At 52.4% G+C, this 22453-nt stretch overlaps 1 protein-coding gene across 1 annotated transcript; it reads right to left on the bottom strand.

Moving 5' to 3' along the window:
• Positions 1 to 18575: 18575 nt before the first annotated feature.
• LOC137571089 (E3 ubiquitin/ISG15 ligase TRIM25-like) lies at positions 18576 to 20258 on the bottom strand. Its single transcript, XM_068279770.1, has one exon. It carries the CDS (start codon positions 20256 to 20258, stop codon positions 18576 to 18578), a length of 1683 nt encoding a protein of 560 aa, XP_068135871.1.
• Between the last annotated feature and the right edge of the window lie 2195 nt (positions 20259 to 22453).

The following is a 22453-nucleotide window of genomic DNA, read 5'->3' as shown; positions in this document are numbered from 1 at the left end:
GGTGGTGATGCTGGGCTGCCTGGCTGGTGGTGATGCTGTGCTGGCCTGGCTGGTGGTTATGCTATGCTGTGCTGGCCTGGCTGGTGGTGATGCTGTGCTGGCCTGGCTGGTGGTTATGCTATGCTGTGCTGGCCTGGCTGGTGGTGATGCTGTGCTGGCCTGGCTGGTGGTGATGCTGTGCATGCCTGGCTGGTGGTGATGTTGTGCATGCCTGTCTGGTGGTGATGCTGTGCATGCCTGTCTGGTGGTGATGCTGCGCTGGCCTGGCTGGTGGTGATGCTGCGCTGGCCTGGCTGGTGGTGATGCTGTGCTGGCCTGGCTGATGGTGATGCTGTGCATGCCTGGCTGGTGGTGATGCTGTGCATGCCTAGCTGGTGGTGATGCTGGGCTGGCCTGGCTGGTGGTGATGCTGTGCATGCCTGGCTGGTGGCGATGCTGTGCATGCCTGGCTGGTGGTGATGCTGTGCTGGCCTGGCTGGTGGTGATGCTGTGCTGGCCTGGCTGGTGGTGATGCTGTGCATGCCTGGCTGGTGGTGATCCTGTGCATGCCTGGCTGGTGGTGATGCTGTGCATGCCTGGCTGGTGGTGATGCTGTGCATGCCTGGCTGGTGGTGATGCTGTGCATGCCTGGCTGGTGGTGATGCTGTGCATGCCTGGCTGGTGGTGATGCTGTGCATGCCTGGCTGGTGGTGATGCTGGGCTGCCTGGCTGGTGGTGATGCTGTGCATGCCTGGCTGTTGGTGATGCGATGCTGTGCATGCCTGGCTGGTGGTGATGCTGTGCATGCCTGGCTGGTGGTGATGCTGTGCATGCCTGGCTGGTGGTGATGCTGTGCATGCCTGGCTGGTGGTGATGCTGTGCATGCCTAGCTGGTGGTGATGCTGTGCATGCCTGGCTGGTGGTGATGCTGTGCATGCCTGGCTGGTGGTGATGCTATGCTGTGCTGGCCTGGCTGGTGGTGATGCTGTGCATGCCTAGCTGGTAGTGATGCTGTGCATGCCTGGCTGGTGGTGATGCTGTGCATGCCTGGCTGGTGGTGATGCTGTGCATGCCTGGCTGGTGGTGATGCTGTGCATGCCTGGCTGGTGGTGATGCTGTGCATGCCTGGCTGGTGGTGATGCTGTGCATGCCTGGCTGGTGGTGATGCTGTGCTGGCCTGGCTGGTGGTGATGCTGTGCTGGCCTGGCTGGTGGTGATGCTGTGCTGGCCTGGCTGGTGGTGATGCTGTGCTGGCCTGGCTGGTGGTGATGCTGTGCTGGCCTGGCTGGTGGTGATGCTGTGCTGGTCTGGCTGGTGGTGATGCTGTGCTGGTCTGGCTGGTGGTGATGTTGTGCATGCCTGGCTGGTGGTGATGCTGTGCAGGCCTGGCTGGTGGTGATGCTATGCTGTGCTGGCCTGGCTGGTGGTGATGCTGTGCATGCCTGGCTGGTGGTGATGCTGTGCATGCCTGGCTGGTGGTGATGCTGTGCATGCCTGGCTGATGGTGATGCTGTGCATGCCTGGCTGGTGGTGATGCTGTGCATGCCTAGCTGGTGGTGATGCTGTGCATGCCTGGCTGGTGGTGATGCTCTGCATGCCTGGCTGGTGGTGATGCTGTGCATGCCTGGCTGGTGGTGATGCTGTGCTGGCCTGGCTGGTGGTGATGCTGTGCTGGCCTGGCTGGTGGTGATGCTGTGCTGGCCTGGCTGGTGTTGATGCTGTGCTGGCCTGGCTGGTGGTGATGCTGTGCTGGTCTTGCTGGTGGTGATGCTGTGCATGCCTGGCTGGTGGTGATGCTGTGCATGCCTGGCTGGTGGTGATGCTGTGCAGGCCTGGCTGGTGGTGATGCTGTGCAGGCCTGGCTGGTGGTGATGCTGTGCAGGCCTGGCTGGTGGTGATGCTGTGCAGGCCTGGCTGGTGGTGATGCTGTGCAGGCCTGGCTGGTGGTGATGCTGTGCTGGCCTGGCTGGTGGTGATGCTGGGCTGCCTGGCTGGTGGTGATGCTGGGCTGCCTGGCTGGTGGTGATGCTGTGCTGGCCTGGCTGGTGGTTATGCTATGCTGTGCTGGCCTGGCTGGTGGTGATGCTGTGCTGGCCTGGCTGGTGGTTATGCTATGCTGTGCTGGCCTGGCTGGTGGTGATGCTGTGCTGGCCTGGCTGGTGGTGATGCTGTGCATGCCTGGCTGGTGGTGATGTTGTGCATGCCTGTCTGGTGGTGATGCTGTGCATGCCTGTCTGGTGGTGATGCTGCGCTGGCCTGGCTGGTGGTGATGCTGCGCTGGCCTGGCTGGTGGTGATGCTGTGCTGGCCTGGCTGATGGTGATGCTGTGCATGCCTGGCTGGTGGTGATGCTGTGCATGCCTAGCTGGTGGTGATGCTGGGCTGGCCTGGCTGGTGGTGATGCTGTGCATGCCTAGCTGGTTGTGATGCTGTGCATGCCTGGCTGGTGGTGATGCTGTGCATGCCTGGCTGGTGGTGATGCTGTGCATGCCTGGCTGGTGGTGATGCTGTGCAGGCCTGGCTGATGGTGATGCTGGGCTGCCTGGCTGGTGGTGATGCTGGGCTGCCTAGCTGGTGGTGATGCTGGGCTGCCTGGCTGGTGGTGATGCTGGGCTGCCTGGCTGGTGGTGATGCTGGGCTGCCTGGCTGGTGGTGATGCTGGGCTGCCTGGCTGGTGGTGATGCTGTGTTGGCCTGGCTGGTGGTTATGCTATGCTGTGCTGGCCTGGCTGGTGGTGATGCTGTGCTGGCCTGGCTGGTGGTTATGCTATGCTGTGCTGGCCTGGCTGGTGGTGATGCTGTGCTGGCCTGGCTGGTGGTGATGCTGTGCATGCCTGGCTGGTGGTGATGCTGTGCTGGCCTGGCTGGTGGTGATGCTGCGCTGGCCTGGCTGGTGGTGATGCTGTGCTGGCCTGGCTGATGGTGATGCTGTGCATGCCTGGCTGGTGGTGATGCTGTGCATGCCTAGCTGGTGGTGATGCTGGGCTGGCCTGGCTGGTGGTGATGCTGTGCATGCCTAGCTGGTTGTGATGCTGTGCATGCCTGGCTGGTGGTGATGCTGTGCATGCCTGGCTGGTGGTGATGCTGTGCATGCCTGGCTGGTGGTGATGCTGTGCAGGCCTGGCTGATGGTGATGCTGGGCTGCCTGGCTGGTGGTGATGCTGGGCTGCCTAGCTGGTGGTGATGCTGGGCTGCCTGGCTGGTGGTGATGCTGGGCTGCCTGGCTGGTGGTGATGCTGGGCTGCCTGGCTGGTGGTGATGCTGGGCTGCCTGGCTGGTGGTGATGCTGTGTTGGCCTGGCTGGTGGTTATGCTATGCTGTGCTGGCCTGGCTGGTGGTGATGCTGTGCTGGCCTGGCTGGTGGTGATGCTGTGCATGCCTGGCTGGTGGTGATGCTGTGCATGCCTAGCTGGTGGTGATGCTGTGCATGCCTGGCTGGTGGTGATGCTGTGCATGCCTGGCTGGTGGTGATGCTGTGCATGCCTGGCTGGTGGTGATCCTGTGCATGCCTGGCTGGTGGTGATGCTGGGCTGCCTGGCTGGTGGTGATGCTGTGCATGCCTGGCTGGTGGTGATGCTGTGCATGCCTGGCTGGTGGTGATGCTGTGCATGCCTGGCTGGTGGTGATGCTGTGCATGCCTGGCTGGTGGTGATGCTGGGCTGCCTGGCTGGTGGTGATGCTGTGCATGCCTGGCTGGTGGTGATGCGATGCTGTGCATGCCTGGCTGGTGGTGATGCTGTGCATGCCTGGCTGGTGGTGATGCTGTGCATGCCTGGCTGGTGGTGATGCTGTGCATGCCTGGCTGGTGGTGATGCTGTGCATGCCTAGCTGGTGGTGATGCTGTGCATGCCTGGCTGGTGGTGATGCTGTGCATGCCTGGCTGGTGGTGATGCTATGCTGTGCTGGCCTGGCTGGTGGTGATGCTGTGCATGCCTAGCTGGTAGTGATGCTGTGCATGCCTGGCTGGTGGTGATGCTGTGCATGCCTGGCTGGTGGTGATGCTGTGCATGCCTGGCTGGTGGTGATGCTGTGCATGCCTGGCTGGTGGTGATGCTGTGCATGCCTGGCTGGTGGTGATGCTGTGCTGGCCTGGCTGGTGGTGATGCTGTGCTGGCCTGGCTGGTGGTGATGCTGTGCTGGCCTGGCTGGTGGTGATGCTGTGCTGGCCTGGCTGGTGGTGATGCTGTGCTGGCCTGGCTGGTGGTGATGCTGTGCTGGTCTGGCTGGTGGTGATGCTGTGCTGGTCTGGCTGGTGGTGATGTTGTGCATGCCTGGCTGGTGGTGATGCTGTGCAGGCCTGGCTGGTGGTGATGCTATGTTGTGCTGGCCTGGCTGGTGGTGATGCTGTGCATGCCTGGCTGGTGGTGATGCTGTGCATGCCTGGCTGGTGGTGATGCTGTGCATGCCTGGCTGATGGTGATGCTGTGCATGCCTGGCTGGTGGTGATGCTGTGCATGCCTAGCTGGTGGTGATGCTGTGCATGCCTGGCTGGTGGTGATGCTGTGCATGCCTGGCTGGTGGTGATGCTGTGCATGCCTGGCTGGTGGTGATGCTGTGCTGGCCTGGCTGGTGGTGATGCTGTGCTGGCCTGGCTGGTGGTGATGCTGTGCTGGCCTGGCTGGTGTTGATGCTGTGCTGGCCTGGCTGGTGGTGATGCTGTGCTGGTCTTGCTGGTGGTGATGCTGTGCATGCCTGGCTGGTGGTGATGCTGTGCATGCCTGGCTGGTGGTGATGCTGTGCTGGTCTTGCTGGTGGTGATGCTGTGCATGCCTGGCTGGTGGTGATGCTGTGCATGCCTGGCTGGTGGTGATGCTGTGCATGCCTGGCTGGTGGTGATGCTGTGCAGGCCTGGCTGGTGGTGATGCTGTGCAGGCCTGGCTGGTGGTGATGCTGTGCAGGTCTGGCTGGTGGTGATGCTGTGCAGGCCTGGCTGGTGGTGATGCTGTGCTGGCCTGGCTGGTGGTGATGCTGGGCTGCCTGGCTGGTGGTGATGCTGGGCTGCCTGGCTGGTGGTGATGCTGTGCTGGCCTGGCTGGTGGTTATGCTATGCTGTGCTGGCCTGGCTGGTGGTGATGCTGTGCTGGCCTGGCTGGTGGTTATGCTATGCTGTGCTGGCCTGGCTGGTGGTGATGCTGTGCTGGCCTGGCTGGTGGTGATGCTGTGCATGCCTGGCTGGTGGTGATGCTGTGCATGCCTGAATGGTGGGGATGCTGTGCATGCCTGTCTGGTGGTGATGCTGCGCTGGCCTGGCTGGTGGTGATGCTGCGCTGGCCTGGCTGGTGGTGATGCTGTGCTGGCCTGGCTGATGGTGATGCTGTGCATGCCTGGCTGGTGGTGATGCTGTGCATGCCTAGCTGGTGGTGATGCTGGGCTGGCCTGGCTGGTGGTGATGCTGTGCATGCCTAGCTGGTTGTGATGCTGTGCATGCCTGGCTGGTGGTGATGCTGTGCATGCCTGGCTGGTGGTGATGCTGTGCATGCCTGGCTGGTGGTGATGCTGTGCATGCCTGGCTGATGGTGATGCTGGGCTGCCTGGCTGGTGGTGATGCTGGGCTGCCTAGCTGGTGGTGATGCTGGGCTGCCTGGCTGGTGGTGATGCTGGGCTGCCTGGCTGGTGGTGATGCTGGGCTGCCTGGCTGGTGGTGATGCTGGGCTGCCTGGCTGGTGGTGATGCTGGGCTGCCTGGCTGGTGGTGATGCTGTGTTGGCCTGGCTGGTGGTTATGCTATGCTGTGCTGGCCTGGCTGGTGGTGATGCTGTGCTGGCCTGGCTGGTGGTTATGCTATGCTGTGCTGGCCTGGCTGGTGGTGATGCTGTGCTGGCCTGGCTGGTGGTGATGCTGTGCATGCCTGGCTGGTGGTGATGCTGTGCTGGCCTGGCTGGTGGTGATGCTGCGCTGGCCTGGCTGGTGGTGATGCTGCGCTGGCCTGGCTGATGGTGATGCTGTGCATGCCTGGCTGGTGGTGATGCTGTGCATGCCTAGCTGGTGGTGATGCTGGGCTGGCCTGGCTGGTGGTGATGCTGTGCATGCCTAGCTGGTTGTGATGCTGTGCATGCCTGGCTGGTGGTGATGCTGTGCATGCCTGGCTGGTGGTGATGCTGTGCATGCCTGGCTGGTGGTGATGCTGTGCATGCCTGGCTGGTGGTGATGCTGTGCATGCCTGGCTGGTGGTGATGCTGTGCTGGCCTGGCTGGTGGTGATGCTGGGCTGCCTGGCTGGTGGTGATGCTGGGCTGCCTGGCTGGTGGTGATGCTGGGCTGCCTGGCTGGTGGTTATGCTATGCTGTGCTGGCCTGGCTGGTGGTGATGCTGTGCTGGCCTGGCTGGTGGTGATGCTGGGCTGCCTGGCTGGTGGTGATGCTGGGCTGCCTGGCTGGTGGTTATGCTATGCTGTGCTGGCCTGGCTGGTGGTGATGCTATGCAGGCCTGGCTGGTGGTGATGCTGGGCTGGCCTGGCTGGTGGTGATGCTGTGCATGCCTGGCTGGTGGTGATGCTGTGCATGCCTGGCTGGTGGTGATGCTGTGCTGGCCTGGCTGGTGGTGATGCTGGGCTGCCTGGCTGGTGGTGATGCTGGGCTGCCTGGCTGGTGGTGATGCTGGGCTACCTGGCTGGTGGTGATGCTGAGCTGCCTGGCTGGTGGTGATGCTGGGCTGCCTGGCTGATGGTGATGCTGGGCTGCCTGGCTGATGGTGATGCTGGGCTGCCTGGCTGGTGGTGATGCTGGGCTGCCTGGCTGGTGGTGATGCTGGGCTGCCTGGCTGGTGGTGATGCTGGGCTGCCTGGCTGGTGGTGATGCTGTGCTGGCCTGGCTGGTGGTGATGCTGTGCCAGCTTGGCTGGTGGTGATATTGAGCCGGCCTGGCTTTGCTAGGTGACTTTCTAGGTTGGGACCAGGAGGCTTTGCTAGGCTGGGGGGGATGCTTTGCAGGGGGCTGTGCTTTGCCGGGCTGGGGCCCTTGGGCTTTGCTTGACTGTAGATAGCTACCTTCCCCAGTATAGGTTAGATAGGTAGATGCCCCCAGTATAGATTATATAGGTAGGTGCCCCCAGTGGGCTTGATTCACAAAGCAGTGCTAACTGTTAGCACACCTGTGAAAACCCCCTTAGCATGTCTAAACAAGCTGTTCGCGCGCAAAACTTCATGCGCGTAAAACTTTACGTGCGCTCAGCGCGAAGTGCCCATTAAAGCCTATGGGACTTAGCATGCTCATAGGACATTGGTACTCAGCGCACGATCTGATTGAGAAATTCGGTGCTAACCTACTTAGCACCCTGGTTAGCACGTCTAAAGACTTTAGACGTGCTAAGTAAGTTAGCACCGCTTTGTGAATCAAGCCCAGTATAGGTTACATAGATAGATGCCCCCAGTATAGGTTACATAGATAGATGCCCCCAGTATAGGTTACATAGATAGATGCCCCCAGTATAGGTTAGATAGGAAGATGCCCCCAGTATAGGTTAGATAGGAAGATGCCCCCAGTATAGGTTAGATAGGTAGCTTCCCCCAGTATAGGTTAGAGAGGAAGGTGCCCCGAGTAAGGAGGCAGGGCACTGGGCGGAGCGGCGGGGGGGGGGGGGGGAGTGGGCAGTTAAAAGCTCACCTTTCATCGAGGCAGGCACAGTGTCCATCTGCTTCCGACTTCCTTCCCCGGCGTCCCTCGTATGGGTAACAGCGCCCCATGTGATGACATCGGTCACGTCATCATAGGGGGCGCTGTAACCAAGGCGACGACCGCAGGGGAAGGAAGTCGGAAGCAGATGGAGGCTGTGCCTGCCTCGATGAAAGGTGAGTTTTTAAATACCTGCCCCCCCCCCCCACCCCCTGTTGCTCTGCCCAGTGCCTCCTCCTGCCACTCAATCTGATCCAAGGCACCATGGCAACAGGTTCGGGGGCGGTGCACCAGATCAAAAGCCCTAGCGACGCCACTGGAAATCAATGCAATAATATCCAGGTATACACACAAGATAATAATGCTGCAGGCAAGTGTATTATTCAAATAAGCATACAGATGCCAACCGGAGTATATACACAATAGATCTCCCTGCATAAGGAGTAATGCAGAGCAACCCAGTGTATATGCAATAGTGTGCGCACAAACCCCGGAACCTGGTAAATATATACAATGGATATTTACATAGATACTGTATTCACAAGACAATTCGCAGGACACAAGGAAAAGGCTAACAGGCAGTCATACAGGCAAGGCATAAACCAGAAGATCAAACAGCACAATCTAGTCGCTTTGGCAAAGAATCGCCAAGATTCAAACAATAGGTCATACCCAGGATAGTCTGTGAGGGTAACACTGCTTCAAAGTTTGATAGTTAATATAAAAAAGTATAACATTTTTATCTTGTACGTAACACTAAACAGACAGCTCTATTTTTCACACATTGACCACCCAAAAAACATCTGACTTTTTTAAATGGGGTGCACTGCAAAGTAATTGGGGTAACCTACAGATTCACACCCCTTCAAAGTATGAGAGTAACATCCAAAAATGCAGAGTAACAGTTCAAACTAGCAGATGTCATCGCCGATAACAGCAGGAGGTGGGAATAGTTCTCAAACGCTCAGAAACCAGCCTGACCAGCTCCACACACCCTTCCAGTGAAAGGCAAGGCTGAGACTTTAACCCTAATGTACTGTATATATATTATGCGCTGTGCACACATTGTAGGCTTAAAAGATATGAAACAAATCTCTGTACAGAGAATAAAAGGATAATCAAGTGAGTTGGAAAAAAGTTGTGCTGGGCAGGAAATCTAGAGATCACTGGGCCCCCCACTGGGCCCCCCTGCACATCACTGTCTACAAAACTTTGTATGATTCCTTTCTCAGTGGCTGAGCAGATGCAGTCATTAGAACCATTGTGGAGAGAGCAGTAATTTTTTCCCTCCATGCCCTTAGTTGTCAGCCTCTCAGGACAGGGAAAAGAAACTTCTCCCCCCAAGGGGCCCCCCTGCAGCTTTTCAGCCCCCCTGCAGTTGCATCCCTTGCAGGGTCTATTTTTATGCCCCTAGTGCTGAGAAATCATTCTCTTGCCTCTCTTAACCTCCCTGGTGGTTTATTTATTTTGCCAGGGAGGCTGCGGGAGGGTTTTTTTTAAATTAAAAAAAAAATATTTCATGCAGCCAACTGAAAGTTGGCTGCATGAAAGCCCACTAGAGGGCGCTCCGGAAGCGTACTTTCGATCGCCTCCGGCAATCGAAAGTAACAAGATAGGCCGCAATGAGCGGCCTATCTTGTTTCGCTTTCCTCGTCGCCATGGCGACGAGCGGAGTGACGTCATGGACGTCAGTCGACGTCCTGACGTCAGAGCCGCCCGATCCAGCCCCTAGCGCCGGCCGGAACTGTTTGTTCCGGCTGCGCTGGGCTCGGGCGGCTGGGGGGACCCTCTTTCGCCGCTGCACGCGGCGGATCGCCGCGGAGCGGCGGCGATCGGGCAGCACACGCGGCTGGCAAAGTGCCGGCTGCGTGTGCTGCTTTTTACAGAATTGGAATCGGCCCAGCAGGGCCTGAGCGGCGACCTCCGGCGGCATACCCCGAGCTCAGCTCGGGATTACCGCCAAGGAGGTTAAGGTGGCCATACACTGGTCGATTTGCCATCAGATTCGACCAACAGATAGATCCCTCTCTGATCGCATCTGATCAGAGAGGGATCGTATGGCTGCCTTCACTGCAAACAGATTGTGAATCGATTTCAACCTGAAACCGTTCACAATCTGTGGAGCTGCCGCTCCCTGCATACATTACCTGTTCCAGCTGGCGCAAGTCCCCGCTGTCACCGCTGTCTTCTTCTCCTCTCCGGGCTCCGGAAGAAGTTAAAACAGTAGAGGGCGCTCTACTGTTTAAACTTCCTGCCAGGACAGGAAGTTCTGTGTAGCAGCAGCCAGTCCGTAACCTAGTGCAGAAAGAAGACAGCGAGGACCAGGGGACTCGCGCCGGCGGAGCAGATAATGTATACCCGCTGTATTGCGTCGGTCGTCGGGCATTCGAACGCCGCTATCGACGGACTCCCGACCCGCCGGCGATCGAGAGAAATCTTCCACGTGGACAGATCGACGGGAACGATGGATTTCGGACGGAAATCGATCGTTCTGTCAGCAGTGTGTGCGGCGATTTCACAGCTGATTCGATCACTGTGATCAAATCGGCCATATACCGGCGGGAAAATCGTTAGGTGTATGGGCCCCTTAAGTTCACCAGTGAGCCTCCACTTTTGTCAGCATATTTGTCCCTGCTTCCTACCTCACTATGTCACTATGGCAGAACGCATTGATAGTCCTTCCCTCCAGCCATGACATTAAAATGAAATCCTTCTGTAGGAGGATGGGGAAGAGAGTGAGAGGTGCGCACCTGGCTGGCCTGCACGTGCGGGACGAAGCACAACTCGGCCAAGCTTTCAGGCACTATTGCGGGGGACAGGCGCCACCTGGGGAGACGGCGAGGGACTGAGCGGCCTCAAGGGAGCTTAAGGAAGCCCCAGGTAAGTATGGAACCTGAGTTCCAGGCTTTCATCTCAGGTTCTCTTTAAAGGGGAACTGAAGAGAGAGGTATATGGAGGCTGTCATGTTTATTTCCTTTTAATCAATACCAGTTGCCTGGCAGCCCTGCTGGTCTATTTCTCTGCAGTAGTATCTGATTAAAACCAGAAACAAGCATGCAGCTAGTCTTGTCAGATCAGACTTATAAGTCTGAACCACTGAAACACCTGATCTGCTGCATGCTTGTTCAGGGGCTATGGCTAATAGTATTAGAGGCAGAGGATCAGCAGGGCTGCCAGGCAACTGGTATTGTCTAAAAGGAAATAAACATGACAGCCTCCATATACCTCTCTCTTCAGTTCCCCTTTAAGTTTGCATGTCCATGCTTGTTTCAGGTGTGTGGCAATACTGATGCATGACAGATCAGCAGGACAGCCAGGTAACCGGTATTGTTTCAAAGAAAATATGTATTGCCACCTCCATATCTCTTTCAGGTGGGGTCCCCTTTAACCTCCTGAGCGATAATCCCGAGCTGAGCTCGGGGTATATCGCGCAGGAGGATTTCTCAGGCCCTGGTGGGCTGATTTGCATAATTTTTTTTTTGTTACACGCAGCTAGCACTTTGCTAGCTGCGTGTAACTTCCAATCGCCGCCGCTCGCCGCCGATCCGCCGCCGCTCGCCGTGCCGCGCAGCCCCCCCCCCTACCCGACCACTTGCGCAGCCTGGCCAATCAGTGCCAGGCAGCGCTGAGGGGTGGATCGGGACTCCCTCTGACGTCACGACGTCCATGACGTCGGTGACGTCATCCTGCCCCGTCGCCATGGCGACCGGGGAAGCCCAGCAGGAAATCCCGTTCTGAATGGGATTTCCTGCTTACTCTGATCGCCGAAGGCGATCGGAGTGGGTGGGGGGATGCCGCTGCGCTGCGGCTATCATGTAGCGAGCCCTGGGCTCGCTACATGATTTAAAAAATAAAAAATTTAAAAAAATAGTGCTGCGCCACCTCCTGGGCGATATAATTGTATCGCCCAGAGGGTTAAGATGGCGATGCTTTGACTTCACTCTACTATCGCTAGCTACAGCTGGACATCAGTGACAGACGGACATGACGGAGCCAAAACAGACTGGATTTATTACAGATTCCCTGCTATTAACTGGGAAACACTTGCCTGGGTCATATAGAATCTTAGCAAGGATTGCTGGGAGGTCATGTGACTGGAGTAGGTGGACCTGCAGTAATTCCATTCCTGATACATCCAGGGAGATCTGATGCCAAAGATTTCATGTTACAGATGAGTGCACCAGCCAATGATCTGATATGACCCAAGGGAAGGTAACATCCCAGTCCAGACTTTCTGGATCATTGCAGCCCTCCCCCCTGATCTCCACCCATAGATAAGCATAGTAAACGATTGATAAGGGTACCAATCTTGATTGGCCAATGACTGGTCGATTTTACAAATTCTCTGTAGTATGAGAGCTTACCGACACAATCTGTGTCGGTATTTAATCTGTTGGCCTTCTTACTACATTGAAGTGGTAACATCAGCCAACGATTTGCCAATTCAAATTGAATGTGTATGTGTACCTTAACCACTTTACCCCCACGCATACGAATTTCTCCGTCCCTTTTTCCATCCTTTAACCCCCAGGGACGGAGAAATCCGTACTTTGCGCACTCCCGCCGCTGTCCGCGCTCCCGCTCGTAAACATGCCGCCGCCCGCTCGCCCGGAGATCAATGAACGGGAAAATCCATTCCCGTTCGTTGATCTAAGCCCCGCAATGATCCGCTGCTCTCCGATGGGCAGCGCGATCATTGTGATCTTACCCAGCCTCCAGGTACTTCCTCCAAGCTTCCGGAAGGACGCTTGGAGGTCGCATTAAAACAAAAAGTTACTGTGGCCATCTTGTGGCCAAATAGTAAAACTACACCCTAAGCATTTTTCCCATACAAATAAATTACTTTTACACAAAAAATTAACTCATTACCTCCCACACTCCCAATTTTTTTTTTGTAATTAAAAAAAAATAAAAAATGTACAATAAAAAAATACATAAATAGTTACCTTAGGGACTGAACTTTTTAAATATTTATATCAGGAGGGTACAACACTGTTACTTTATAAACTATGGGCTTGTAATTAGGGATGGACGCAAAACTGAAAAAAATGCACCTTTATTTCCAAATAAAATATTGGCGCCAAACATTGTGATAGGGACATAATTTCAACGGTTTTATAACCGGGACAAAAGGGCAAATACATTTCATAGGTTTTAAATTACAGTAGCATGCATTATTTAAAAACTATAATGGCCGAAAACTGAAAAATAATTATTTTTTTCCCACATTTTTCCTATTTTCCCATTAAAACACATTTAGAATAAAATAATTCTTGGCATAATGTCCCACCTAAAGAAAGCCTAATTGGTGGTGGAAAAAACAAGATATAGTTAATTTCATTGCGATAAATAATAATAAAGCTATAGACGAATGAATGGATGGAGTGTGAAAGGTGAAAATTGCTCTGGTGGTCAGGGGGTAAAACCCCTCAGTGGTGAAGTGGTTAAAGTACACCTAAAAGGACCACAATCGCAAAACGTTGTACAAATGTAAAATGCGTGTAAACCCATACAAATAAGAAGTATGTTTCTTCCACTTTAAAATAGGCCATACATTAATTTTCTCCCATCTTGCTGTCACTTGCAGTAGGTAGTAGAAATCTGACAGAACCGACAGGTTTTGGGTTAGTCTATCTCTTCATGGGGGATTCACAGCATGGTCTTTATTCTTTATAAAGACGCCCTCTCACAAAGATTTATACAATGATGCTGGCCAGCCTCCCTGCTCGCTGCACACTTTTTTAGCAGTTGGACAGAGCAACTGCCATTCACTAACTGCTTTTGAAAATAAAGAAAACCCTGAGAATCCCCCGTGAGGAGATGGGCTCGTCCAAAACCTGTCGGTTCTGTCAAATTTCAACTACCTACGGTACTGCGAGTGACAGCAACATAGGAGAAAAGTCATTTATGGCTCATTTTACTCTGGAAAAAACATACTTCTTAACTGTATGTGTTTGCATGTATTTTACATTTTACAATTTTAGCGATTGTCTGTCCTTTAAGTGAGAGGAGTATGGAGGCTGCCATAGTTATTTTCTGTTAAACAATACCAGTTGCCTGGCAGCCCTGCTGATCTCGTTGGCTGCAGTAGTGTCTGAATGACACACCAGCTAATCCAGTCACCTGATCTGCTGCATGCTTGTTCAGGGGCTATGGGTAAAAGCATTAGAGACAGAGGATCAGCAGGACTGCCAGGCAACCAGTATTGTTTAGAAGGAAATACATATGGCAGCCTCCATATACACCTCTCACCTCAGATGTGCATTGTTAAGCATTGAAATATAACTGCTACTCCACAGATCACTAGTGATTTGCTAGATTGAATTTTACATCCACTTTTTATCATAAAGAGACAGAAATAATATCAATGAGCAGCGCTGCAGAATAGAAATACAGAGGAGCCTTGGTCTGCGAGCAGAATCTGCTCTGGAGACAAGCTTGTAACCCAAAGCACTCTTATAGCAAAGCCAACTTCCCCATAAGAATGAATGGAAACCCGGGTGATTCATTCCACAATCCGAAAGCAGTTATAGTAAAATAGTGAAAAGATAAAGAAGACTTTCACTATAAGTAACAGAATCATTGCCATCTGTTGGCTCACCCAGCGTTTCTTTAGTGTGACTCTAACAAGGAACTCCTCCAGTGACAGATACTTCTGAGGATTTCATGGAAATGTGACTTTGCACCATCTCTATACTCAGACTAAGTACCAGGGTAGTTTCTAGGCTTAATTTCACCCAGGGTGGGTGGAGCCAGGTATACGTGCCCGCAGTATAGGTTAGATAGGTAGGTGCCTGCAATATAGGTTAGATAGGTAGGTAGGTGCTGAAATATAGGGTAGGTAGGTGCTGCAGTATAGGTTAGGTAGGTAGGTGCTGCAGTATAGGTTAGATAGGTAGGTGATCGCTGTATAGGTTAGATAGGTAGGTGCCTGCAGTATAGGTTATATAGGTAGGTGCCCGCTGTATAGGTTAGATAGGTAGGTGCCCGCTGTATAGGTTAGATAGGTAGGTGCCTGCAGTATAGGTTAGATAGGTAGGTAGGTGCTGAAATATAGGGTAGGTAGGTGATGCAGTATAGGTTAGGTAGGTAGGTGGTGCAGTATACATTAGGTAGGTAGGTGATGCAGTATAGGTTAGGTAGGTAGGTGGTGCAGTATAGGTTAGATAGGTAGGTGCCTGCAGTATAGGTTAGATAGGTAGGTGCCTGCAGTATAGGTTACATAGGTAGGTGCCTGCAGTACAGGTTAGATAGGTAGGTGCCTGCAGTACAAGTTAGATAGGTAGGTACCTGCAGTATAGGTTAGATAGGTAGGTAGGTGCCTGCAGTATAGGTTAGATAGGTAGGTTCATGCAGTATAGGTTAGATAGGTAGATAGGTGCCTGCAGTATAGGTTAGATTGGTAGGTAGGTGCCCGCAGTACAGGTTAGATAGGTAGGTGCCTGCAGTATAGGTTACATAGGTAGGTGCCTGCAGTATAGGCTAGATAGGTAGGTGCCTGCAGTATAGGCTAGATAGGTAGGTGCCCGCAGTACAGGTTAGATAGGTAGGTGCCTGCAGTACAGGTTAGATAAATAGGTTCCCTCATTGTAGGTTAGATAGGTAGGTGTCCGCCATATAGGTTAAATAGGTAGGTAGGTGCCTGCAGTATTGGTTAGATAGGTAGGTGCCTGCAGTACAGGTTAGATAGGTAGGTGCCTGCAGTATAGGTTACATAGGTAGGTAGGTGCCCGCAGTACAGGTTAGATAGGTAGGTGCCTGCAGTACAGGTTAGATAAATAGGTTCCCTCATTGTAGGTTAGATAGGTAGGTGTCCGCCATATAGGTTAAATAGGTAGGTAGGTGCCTGCAGTATTGGTTAGATAGGTAGGTGCCTGCAGTACAGGTTAGATAGGTAGGTGCCTGCAGTATAGGTTACATAGGTAGGTAGGTGCCTGCAGTATTGGTTAGATAGGTAGGTGCCTGCAGTATAGGTTAGATAGGTAGGTGCCTGCAGTACAGGTTAGATAGGTAGGTGCCTGCAATACAGGTTACATAGGTAGGTAGGTGCCTGCAGTATTAGTTAGATAGGTAGGTGCCTGCAGTATAGGTTAGATAGGTAGGTGCCTGCAGTACAGGTTAGATAGGTAGGTAGGTGCCTGCAGTATAGGTTAGATAGGTAGGTGCCTGCAGTACAGGTTAGATAGGTAGGTGCCTGCAGTATAGGTTAGATAGGTAGGTGCCTGCAGTACAGGTTAGATAGGTAGGTGCCTGCAGTATAGGTTACATAGGTAGGTAGGTGCCTGCAGTATTGGTTAGATAGGTAGGTGCCTGCAGTATAGGTTAGATAGGTAGGTGCCTGCAGTATAGGTTAGATAGGTAGGTGCCTGCAGTACAGGTTACATAGGTAGGTAGGTGCCTGCAGTATTGGTTAGATAGGTAGGTGCCTGCAGTATAGGTTAGATAGGTAGGTGCCTGCAGTATAGGTTACATAGGTAGGTAGGTGCCTGCAGTATTGGTTAGATAGGTAGGTGCCTGCAGTATAGGTTAGATAGGTAGGTGCCTGCAGTACAGGTTAGATAGGTAGGTGCCTGCAGTATAGGTTACATAGGTAGGTAGGTGCCTGCAGTATAGGTTAGATAGGTAGGTGCCTGCAGTACAGGTTAGATAGGTAGGTGCCTGCAGTACAGGTTACATAGGTAGGTAGGTGCCTGCAGTATTGGTTAGATAGGTAGGTGCCTGCAGTATAGGTTAGATAGGTAGGTGCCTGCAGTACAGGTTAGATAGGTAGGTGCCTGCAGTATAGGTTACATAGGTAGGTAGGTGCCTGCAGTATTGGTTAGATAGGTAGGTGCCTGCAGTATAGGTTAGATAGGTAGGTGCCTGCAGTACAGGTTAGATAGGTAGGTGCCTGCAGTACAGGTTAGATAGGTAGGTGCCTGCAGTATAGGTTACATAGGTAGGTAGGTGCCTGCAGTATAGGTTAGATAGGTAGGTGCCTGCAGTATAGGTTACATAGGTAGGTAGGTGCCTGCAGTATTGGTTAGATAGGTAGGTGCCTGCAGTATAGGTTAGATAGGTAGGTGCCTGCAGTACAGGTTAGATAGGTAGGTGCCTGCAGTATAGGTTAGATAGGTAGGTGCCTGCAGTACAGGTTAGATAGGTAGGTGCCTGCAGTATAGGTTACATAGGTAGGTAGGTGCCTGCAGTATTGGTTAGATAGGTAGGTGCCTGCAGTATAGGTTAGATAGGTAGGTGCCTGCAGTATAGGTTAGATAGGTAGGTGCCTGCAGTACAGGTTACATAGGTAGGTAGGTGCCTGCAGTATTGGTTAGATAGGTAGGTGCCTGCAGTATAGGTTAGATAGGTAGGTGCCTGCAGTATAGGTTACATAGGTAGGTAGGTGCCTGCAGTATTGGTTAGATAGGTAGGTGCCTGCAGTATAGGTTAGATAGGTAGGTGCCTGCAGTACAGGTTAGATAGGTAGGTGCCTGCAGTATAGGTTACATAGGTAGGTAGGTGCCTGCAGTATAGGTTAGATAGGTAGGTGCCTGCAGTACAGGTTAGATAGGTAGGTGCCTGCAGTACAGGTTACATAGGTAGGTAGGTGCCTGCAGTATTGGTTAGATAGGTAGGTGCCTGCAGTATAGGTTAGATAGGTAGGTGCCTGCAGTACAGGTTAGATAGGTAGGTGCCTGCAGTATAGGTTACATAGGTAGGTAGGTGCCTGCAGTATTGGTTAGATAGGTAGGTGCCTGCAGTATAGGTTAGATAGGTAGGTGCCTGCAGTACAGGTTAGATAGGTAGGTGCCTGCAGTACAGGTTAGATAGGTAGGTGCCTGCAGTATAGGTTACATAGGTAGGTAGGTGCCTGCAGTATAGGTTAGATAGGTAGGTGCCTGCAGTATAGGTTACATAGGTAGGTAGGTGCCTGCAGTATTGGTTAGATAGGTAGGTGCCTGCAGTATAGGTTAGATAGGTAGGTGCCTGCAGTATAGGTTAGATAAATAGGTTCCCTCATTGTAGGTTAGATAGGTGGGTGTCCGCCATATAGGTTAGAGAGGTAGGTGCCCCGCAACGGCAGAGGGAGCGGACATAGCAGTTATAACTCACCTTCCTTCCAACGATCCCGCGCAGCCTCAATCTTCTTCCTTTTCCAGCATCTGTCGCATTGATAACACCCCCCCTGTGATGACATGCGGTCACGTCATCACAGGGGGCGCTGTTACCATGCGATGGACGCTGGGAGAGGAAGGAGATTGAAGCTTCGGGGGATCAGCTGAAGGGAGGTGAGTTATAACTGCTATGTCCGCTCCCTCTGCCGTTGCGCCCCCCTTCTGCTGCTCAATCCGGGACCCCGGGCTATTGCCTGCTTTGCACGTCCATAGAAATGGGGCTGTTAAGTACAATTAAGTAGAATTCTGCAGCAGCAACAGGAAAATAACTATCGGCTCAGCTGTGATGAGTGACGCATGTTTACTTTTCTTTGCTTGTATATCAAGACGTTGCTTCTATATCAAGTCAAAATTTCACAAAAATGTTTGCTTGTATTGCAAAGCGCTCTTAAACCAAGTTACTCTCAATCCAAGGTTTTGCTGTATATTTACTGTATATAAATGAAGGCAATGAACAATCCACCCATCACATTCACTTTCTCTCCTGTTTTTTCCTAGATGATAAAGCCCCCAGCAAGCAAGAAAACACTTTTTCCCCAACTCTGTGGTATTTTTTCAATTGCAAAGGGCTGAAAACTTATTTTAAACAGAAGTTAGTAGAAAAATAAACTTGAAAAAGCTCCACAGTGTTCTACAAAGGCATAGTAACACAAGCCGTCATACTCCCACAGATCTGCCTCCTGATCAGTGCATTGGTCCATGGTGGTCCACGGTGATCCATACTATATTTTTCTAAGGATGCAACAAGTCCTAGGAGGAAGTGTTTTATGTCTAACCCTGACCAGTAAATGGAAACCAAGCAGGAAGGATTGTAGATGCACCTGATAGGACAGGTATTAATGCAGCGCACAGCGATCAGTGAGGGAACGGTGGAATGATCTCAGATACTCCTCTAGTGTCAGCAGTGGCTGAGTGGACACCTCACACCTCCTGGGTTCCTCAGACATCTTTACGTAGCCTTCTGCCACACACAATACAGCATGGAGGGGCTCAGTGAAGGCCGCAGTGAAGGTGTGGAGGTGTCGGATCGGGTTACACAGATCATAAAAGGAGATTCGCCCGGCCTCATAATCCAGATAAATCCTGACTCTGTTACTAGTGATATTGCTAGATAAGATCAAAATAATACGGTCATGCATCACCGCACATTGATTATTTTCCAGATCCAAACCCCAGGACTTCTTATTAAGCCCAATAATGGATTTATTTCCTTCTTCTCTTTCCATTGTGGCGTAACACATCCCGACTCTGCAGCTACTGGACCTCCCAACCTCTACCTCCCAGTAACGTCGCCCCGAGGAGAAGCTCTGGACACTCATCACTTGACGATGCTTCTGGAATCTTTCAGGCCTTTCTGGGCGCTTCTGCTTTAGATCTGTCCAGCATGCTGTCTTCTGGTCTCCTGATATATATAGATAATTATTAGCTGTGTTTACATCCAGCAATATGTCTGCAGCTTCTGGTATATAAGCTCGTCTACAAACCCCAATGATGATATCAGATAATCCTGCATATAATGCGTGTGAGATGCCGGCTGCACCCAGATCCCCTCCAGCATGGATCAGTTTATCACATTTCTCTCTGTCATCATTATCTGCCCCGCCCATGTCACAATAATCACCTGTGTGTGATTCCCGTAGGACAGACAGTGGATCGGTTGTGTCACACAGCTTCTTAATGTGACGGATCTTCCTGGAGAGGTCTTGCTTCTTCTCTTCCAGCTTCTGGATTTGGTGAGTTGCTGGAATTGAAGCCTGCTCGGTCTGCCTGGTGATGTTGATCAGGACTCTCTTCTCTAGATCTTCCAGACACTTTCTAAGGTCCTTAAATAGGACAGTGGCTATCTTAGCGTCACTTTGTGCTTTTCTCCATAGTTTTCTCCTGTGTTCCTGCAGAATTTGAACCCTTTTCTCAGTCTCCACAGTCTCTGCCAACAACTTCTGCAGAACATTCCTCAGCTTCTTCTTCTTCTTCTCAGAGGCCTCCTGTAGTGTCTCCGCCTGGTGTGCCCGGTGCTCTCCGTCCAGCCTGCAGGACACACAGATACAGGCAGCATCCTCAGAGCAGTAATACTCCAGGACCTTCTTATGGACGGAGCATTTCCTGTCCACCAGGGAGGTGGTGGGGTCACATAAGACGTGATCTGGTGCCTTGCTGTGGACTTTCAAGTGATCCTCACAGAGAGAAGCCTCACACATGAGACAGGACATAACAGCAGGTATAGGAGAATGGATACAGTATGTACAGAAAACCCCATTCTTGTCTTGATCTGGCTGAGTAGAACGAAAGTTCTCCACTATATTACTTAGCTTTATGTTCTTCTGCAGTGCTGGGAATTTCTTGAATGTTTTTCTACATTCAGGGCAGGAGTGAGCTCCAGATCTCTTCTGTTTATCCAGCACACGATGGATACAGGCCCTGCAGAAGTTGTGGCCACATGCTAGTGTCGTGGGATCACGATAGATGTCCAGGCAGATGGAACAGGTCAGCTCTTCTCTCAGGTGGGCAGACGGCGCCATCGCTGTCAGCAGAAAAGAGAAGCGACTTTCTTCAGTGCTTACTAAGCAGGAACAGCTCCTCACCTATAGCTGCAGGGGGTGAGGCTCAGACTGTAAATACATTAACAGAAATATTTCCACAGAAACACACCAAAAAGCCTTGTTTTCTGAGGAGAAACAAAGTCATTTAAGATAAAACCAACCACAAGGTTGCGCTCTAATACAGTATATGGTATATTGGGAAAAAACAATTGTCACAAACGAGAGTGAAGGTGCTGCATTCCTGACTGCTCTTCTCACCCTACCGCTGTAGCCATTCCTGAACCTGAAGATATAGAGAAAATACCCTGAGATATGCTCAGTCTCGCCCAAGAGTCTAACATGTGCACAGGTATCCCATAGCCAGAGCGAGATCATCCACCAAGCAACCTAGGCAGGTTCTCGGGCCTAGCGGGTGTCAAGGGGTCTACCTGCCACCTTCTCTGACCATCTCCAGCTTAGCTTAGCTGACCATAAGGAGGGGCCAAGCTGCTACTAGCCAGTTTGCTAAACAATAGTGACAAGCAAGCGCAATGTTTAAACACTACTTACCCTGTCTACCAGACGTCGCTCTACCAGAAGTCACTCTACCAGAAGTCGCTCATCCCCGGGCCACCCTGTTGTTGCTCCAGCCCCCTCATTGGGCAGAGGCTGGATGGTGTAATGATTAAGGGCTCTGCCTCTGACACAGGAGACCAGGGTTTAAATCTCAGATATTCCTGTTCAGTAAGCCAGCACATATTCAGTAGGAGACCTTGGGCAAGAATCCATAACGCTGCTACTGATATAGAGCTCCCCTAGTGGCTGCAGCCCTGGTGCTTTGAGTCTGCCAGGAGATAAGTGTGTCTTGTCCATTGAGCAATACCCTCTGCTTGGCCATTGCTCAAGCCCTGTAGTGTTACCCTGAACAATCTTAAAGGGTCGGTTCAGAAGCAGTGTCGGACTGGGAGGAGGAAATCCACCTGCTGGCCAAGCAGCAGTAACCCTGTGTTATCACACCCAATAGAAACCTGCAGCAAGTCCTCACTGTGAGGAAATCCTCCTGCTGGCCAAGCAGCAGTAACCCTGTGTTATCACTCCCAATAGAAACCTGCAGCAAGTCCTCACTGTGAGGAAATCCACCTGCTGGCCAAGCAGCAGTAACCCTGTGGAACTCCCCAATAGAAACCTGCAGGAAGTCCTCACTGTGAGGAAATCCACCTGCTGGCCAAGCAGCAGTGACCCTGTGTTATCACTCCCAATAGAAACCTGCAGCAAATCTTCACTGCGAGGAAATCCACCAGCTGGCCAAGCAGCAGTAACCCTGCGTTCTCTCCCAATAGAGACCTGCAGCAAGTCCTCACTGCGAGGAAATCCACCTGCTGGCCAAGCAGCAGTAACCCTGTGTTATCTCTCCCAATAGAGACCTGCAGGAAGTCCTCACTGTGAGGAAATTCACCTGCTGGCCAAGCAGCAGTAACCCTGTGTTATCACTCCCAATAGAGACCTGCAGCAAGTCCTCACTGTGAGGAAATCCACCTGCTGGCCAAGCAGCAGTAACCCTGTGTTATCACTCCCAATAGAAACCTGCAGCAAGTCCTCACTGTGAGGAAATCCACCTGCTGGCCAAGCAGCAGTAACCCTGTGGAACTCCCCAATAGAAACCTGCAGGAAGTCCTCACTGTGAGGAAATCCACCTGCTGGCCAAGCAGCAGTGACCCTGTGTTATCACTCCCAATAGAAACCTGCAGCAAATCTTCACTGCGAGGAAATCCACCAGCTGGCCAAGCAGCAGTAACCCTGCGTTCTCTCCCAATAGAGACCTGCAGCAAGTCCTCACTGCGAGGAAATCCACCTGCTGGCCAAGCAGCAGTAACCCTGTGTTATCACTCCCAATAGAGACCTGCAGCAAATCTTCACTGTGAGCAGCAACACCTGATTACTGCTGCTTGGCCAGCAAGTGGATGTCCTCAGCGTTTCCAGCTCCCAGTCCAACGCTGTTCAGCAGGACGGCTGCCAGGCCAGCATTTACTAAGGCCTTATTCACATTGCATTCCGCTCATGTGGCCGTTCGCGTTGGCCGCTTTTTGGCGCAATTTTTCTTTACGATTCCCGGCGATTACCTGCAAGCTTTTTTTTGTTAAGTGCTTTTCTAAGCGCTTTTGCAGAGCAATTGCGTTTTTTCCCTTCCTGACGTC

This window comes from Hyperolius riggenbachi, chromosome 4, assembly GCF_040937935.1.
Source record: "Hyperolius riggenbachi isolate aHypRig1 chromosome 4, aHypRig1.pri, whole genome shotgun sequence".
Taxonomy (NCBI): domain Eukaryota; kingdom Metazoa; phylum Chordata; class Amphibia; order Anura; family Hyperoliidae; genus Hyperolius; species Hyperolius riggenbachi.
Note: the sequence above shows the minus strand (reverse complement) of the source record. Positions and strands in the feature narration are given on the sequence as shown.

Excerpts from the sequence above, each read along its gene's own strand:
- LOC137571089 (XM_068279770.1), bottom strand. The coding sequence starts at position 20,258 with ATGGCGCCGTCTGCCCACCTGAGAGAAGAGCTGACCTGTTCCATCTGC.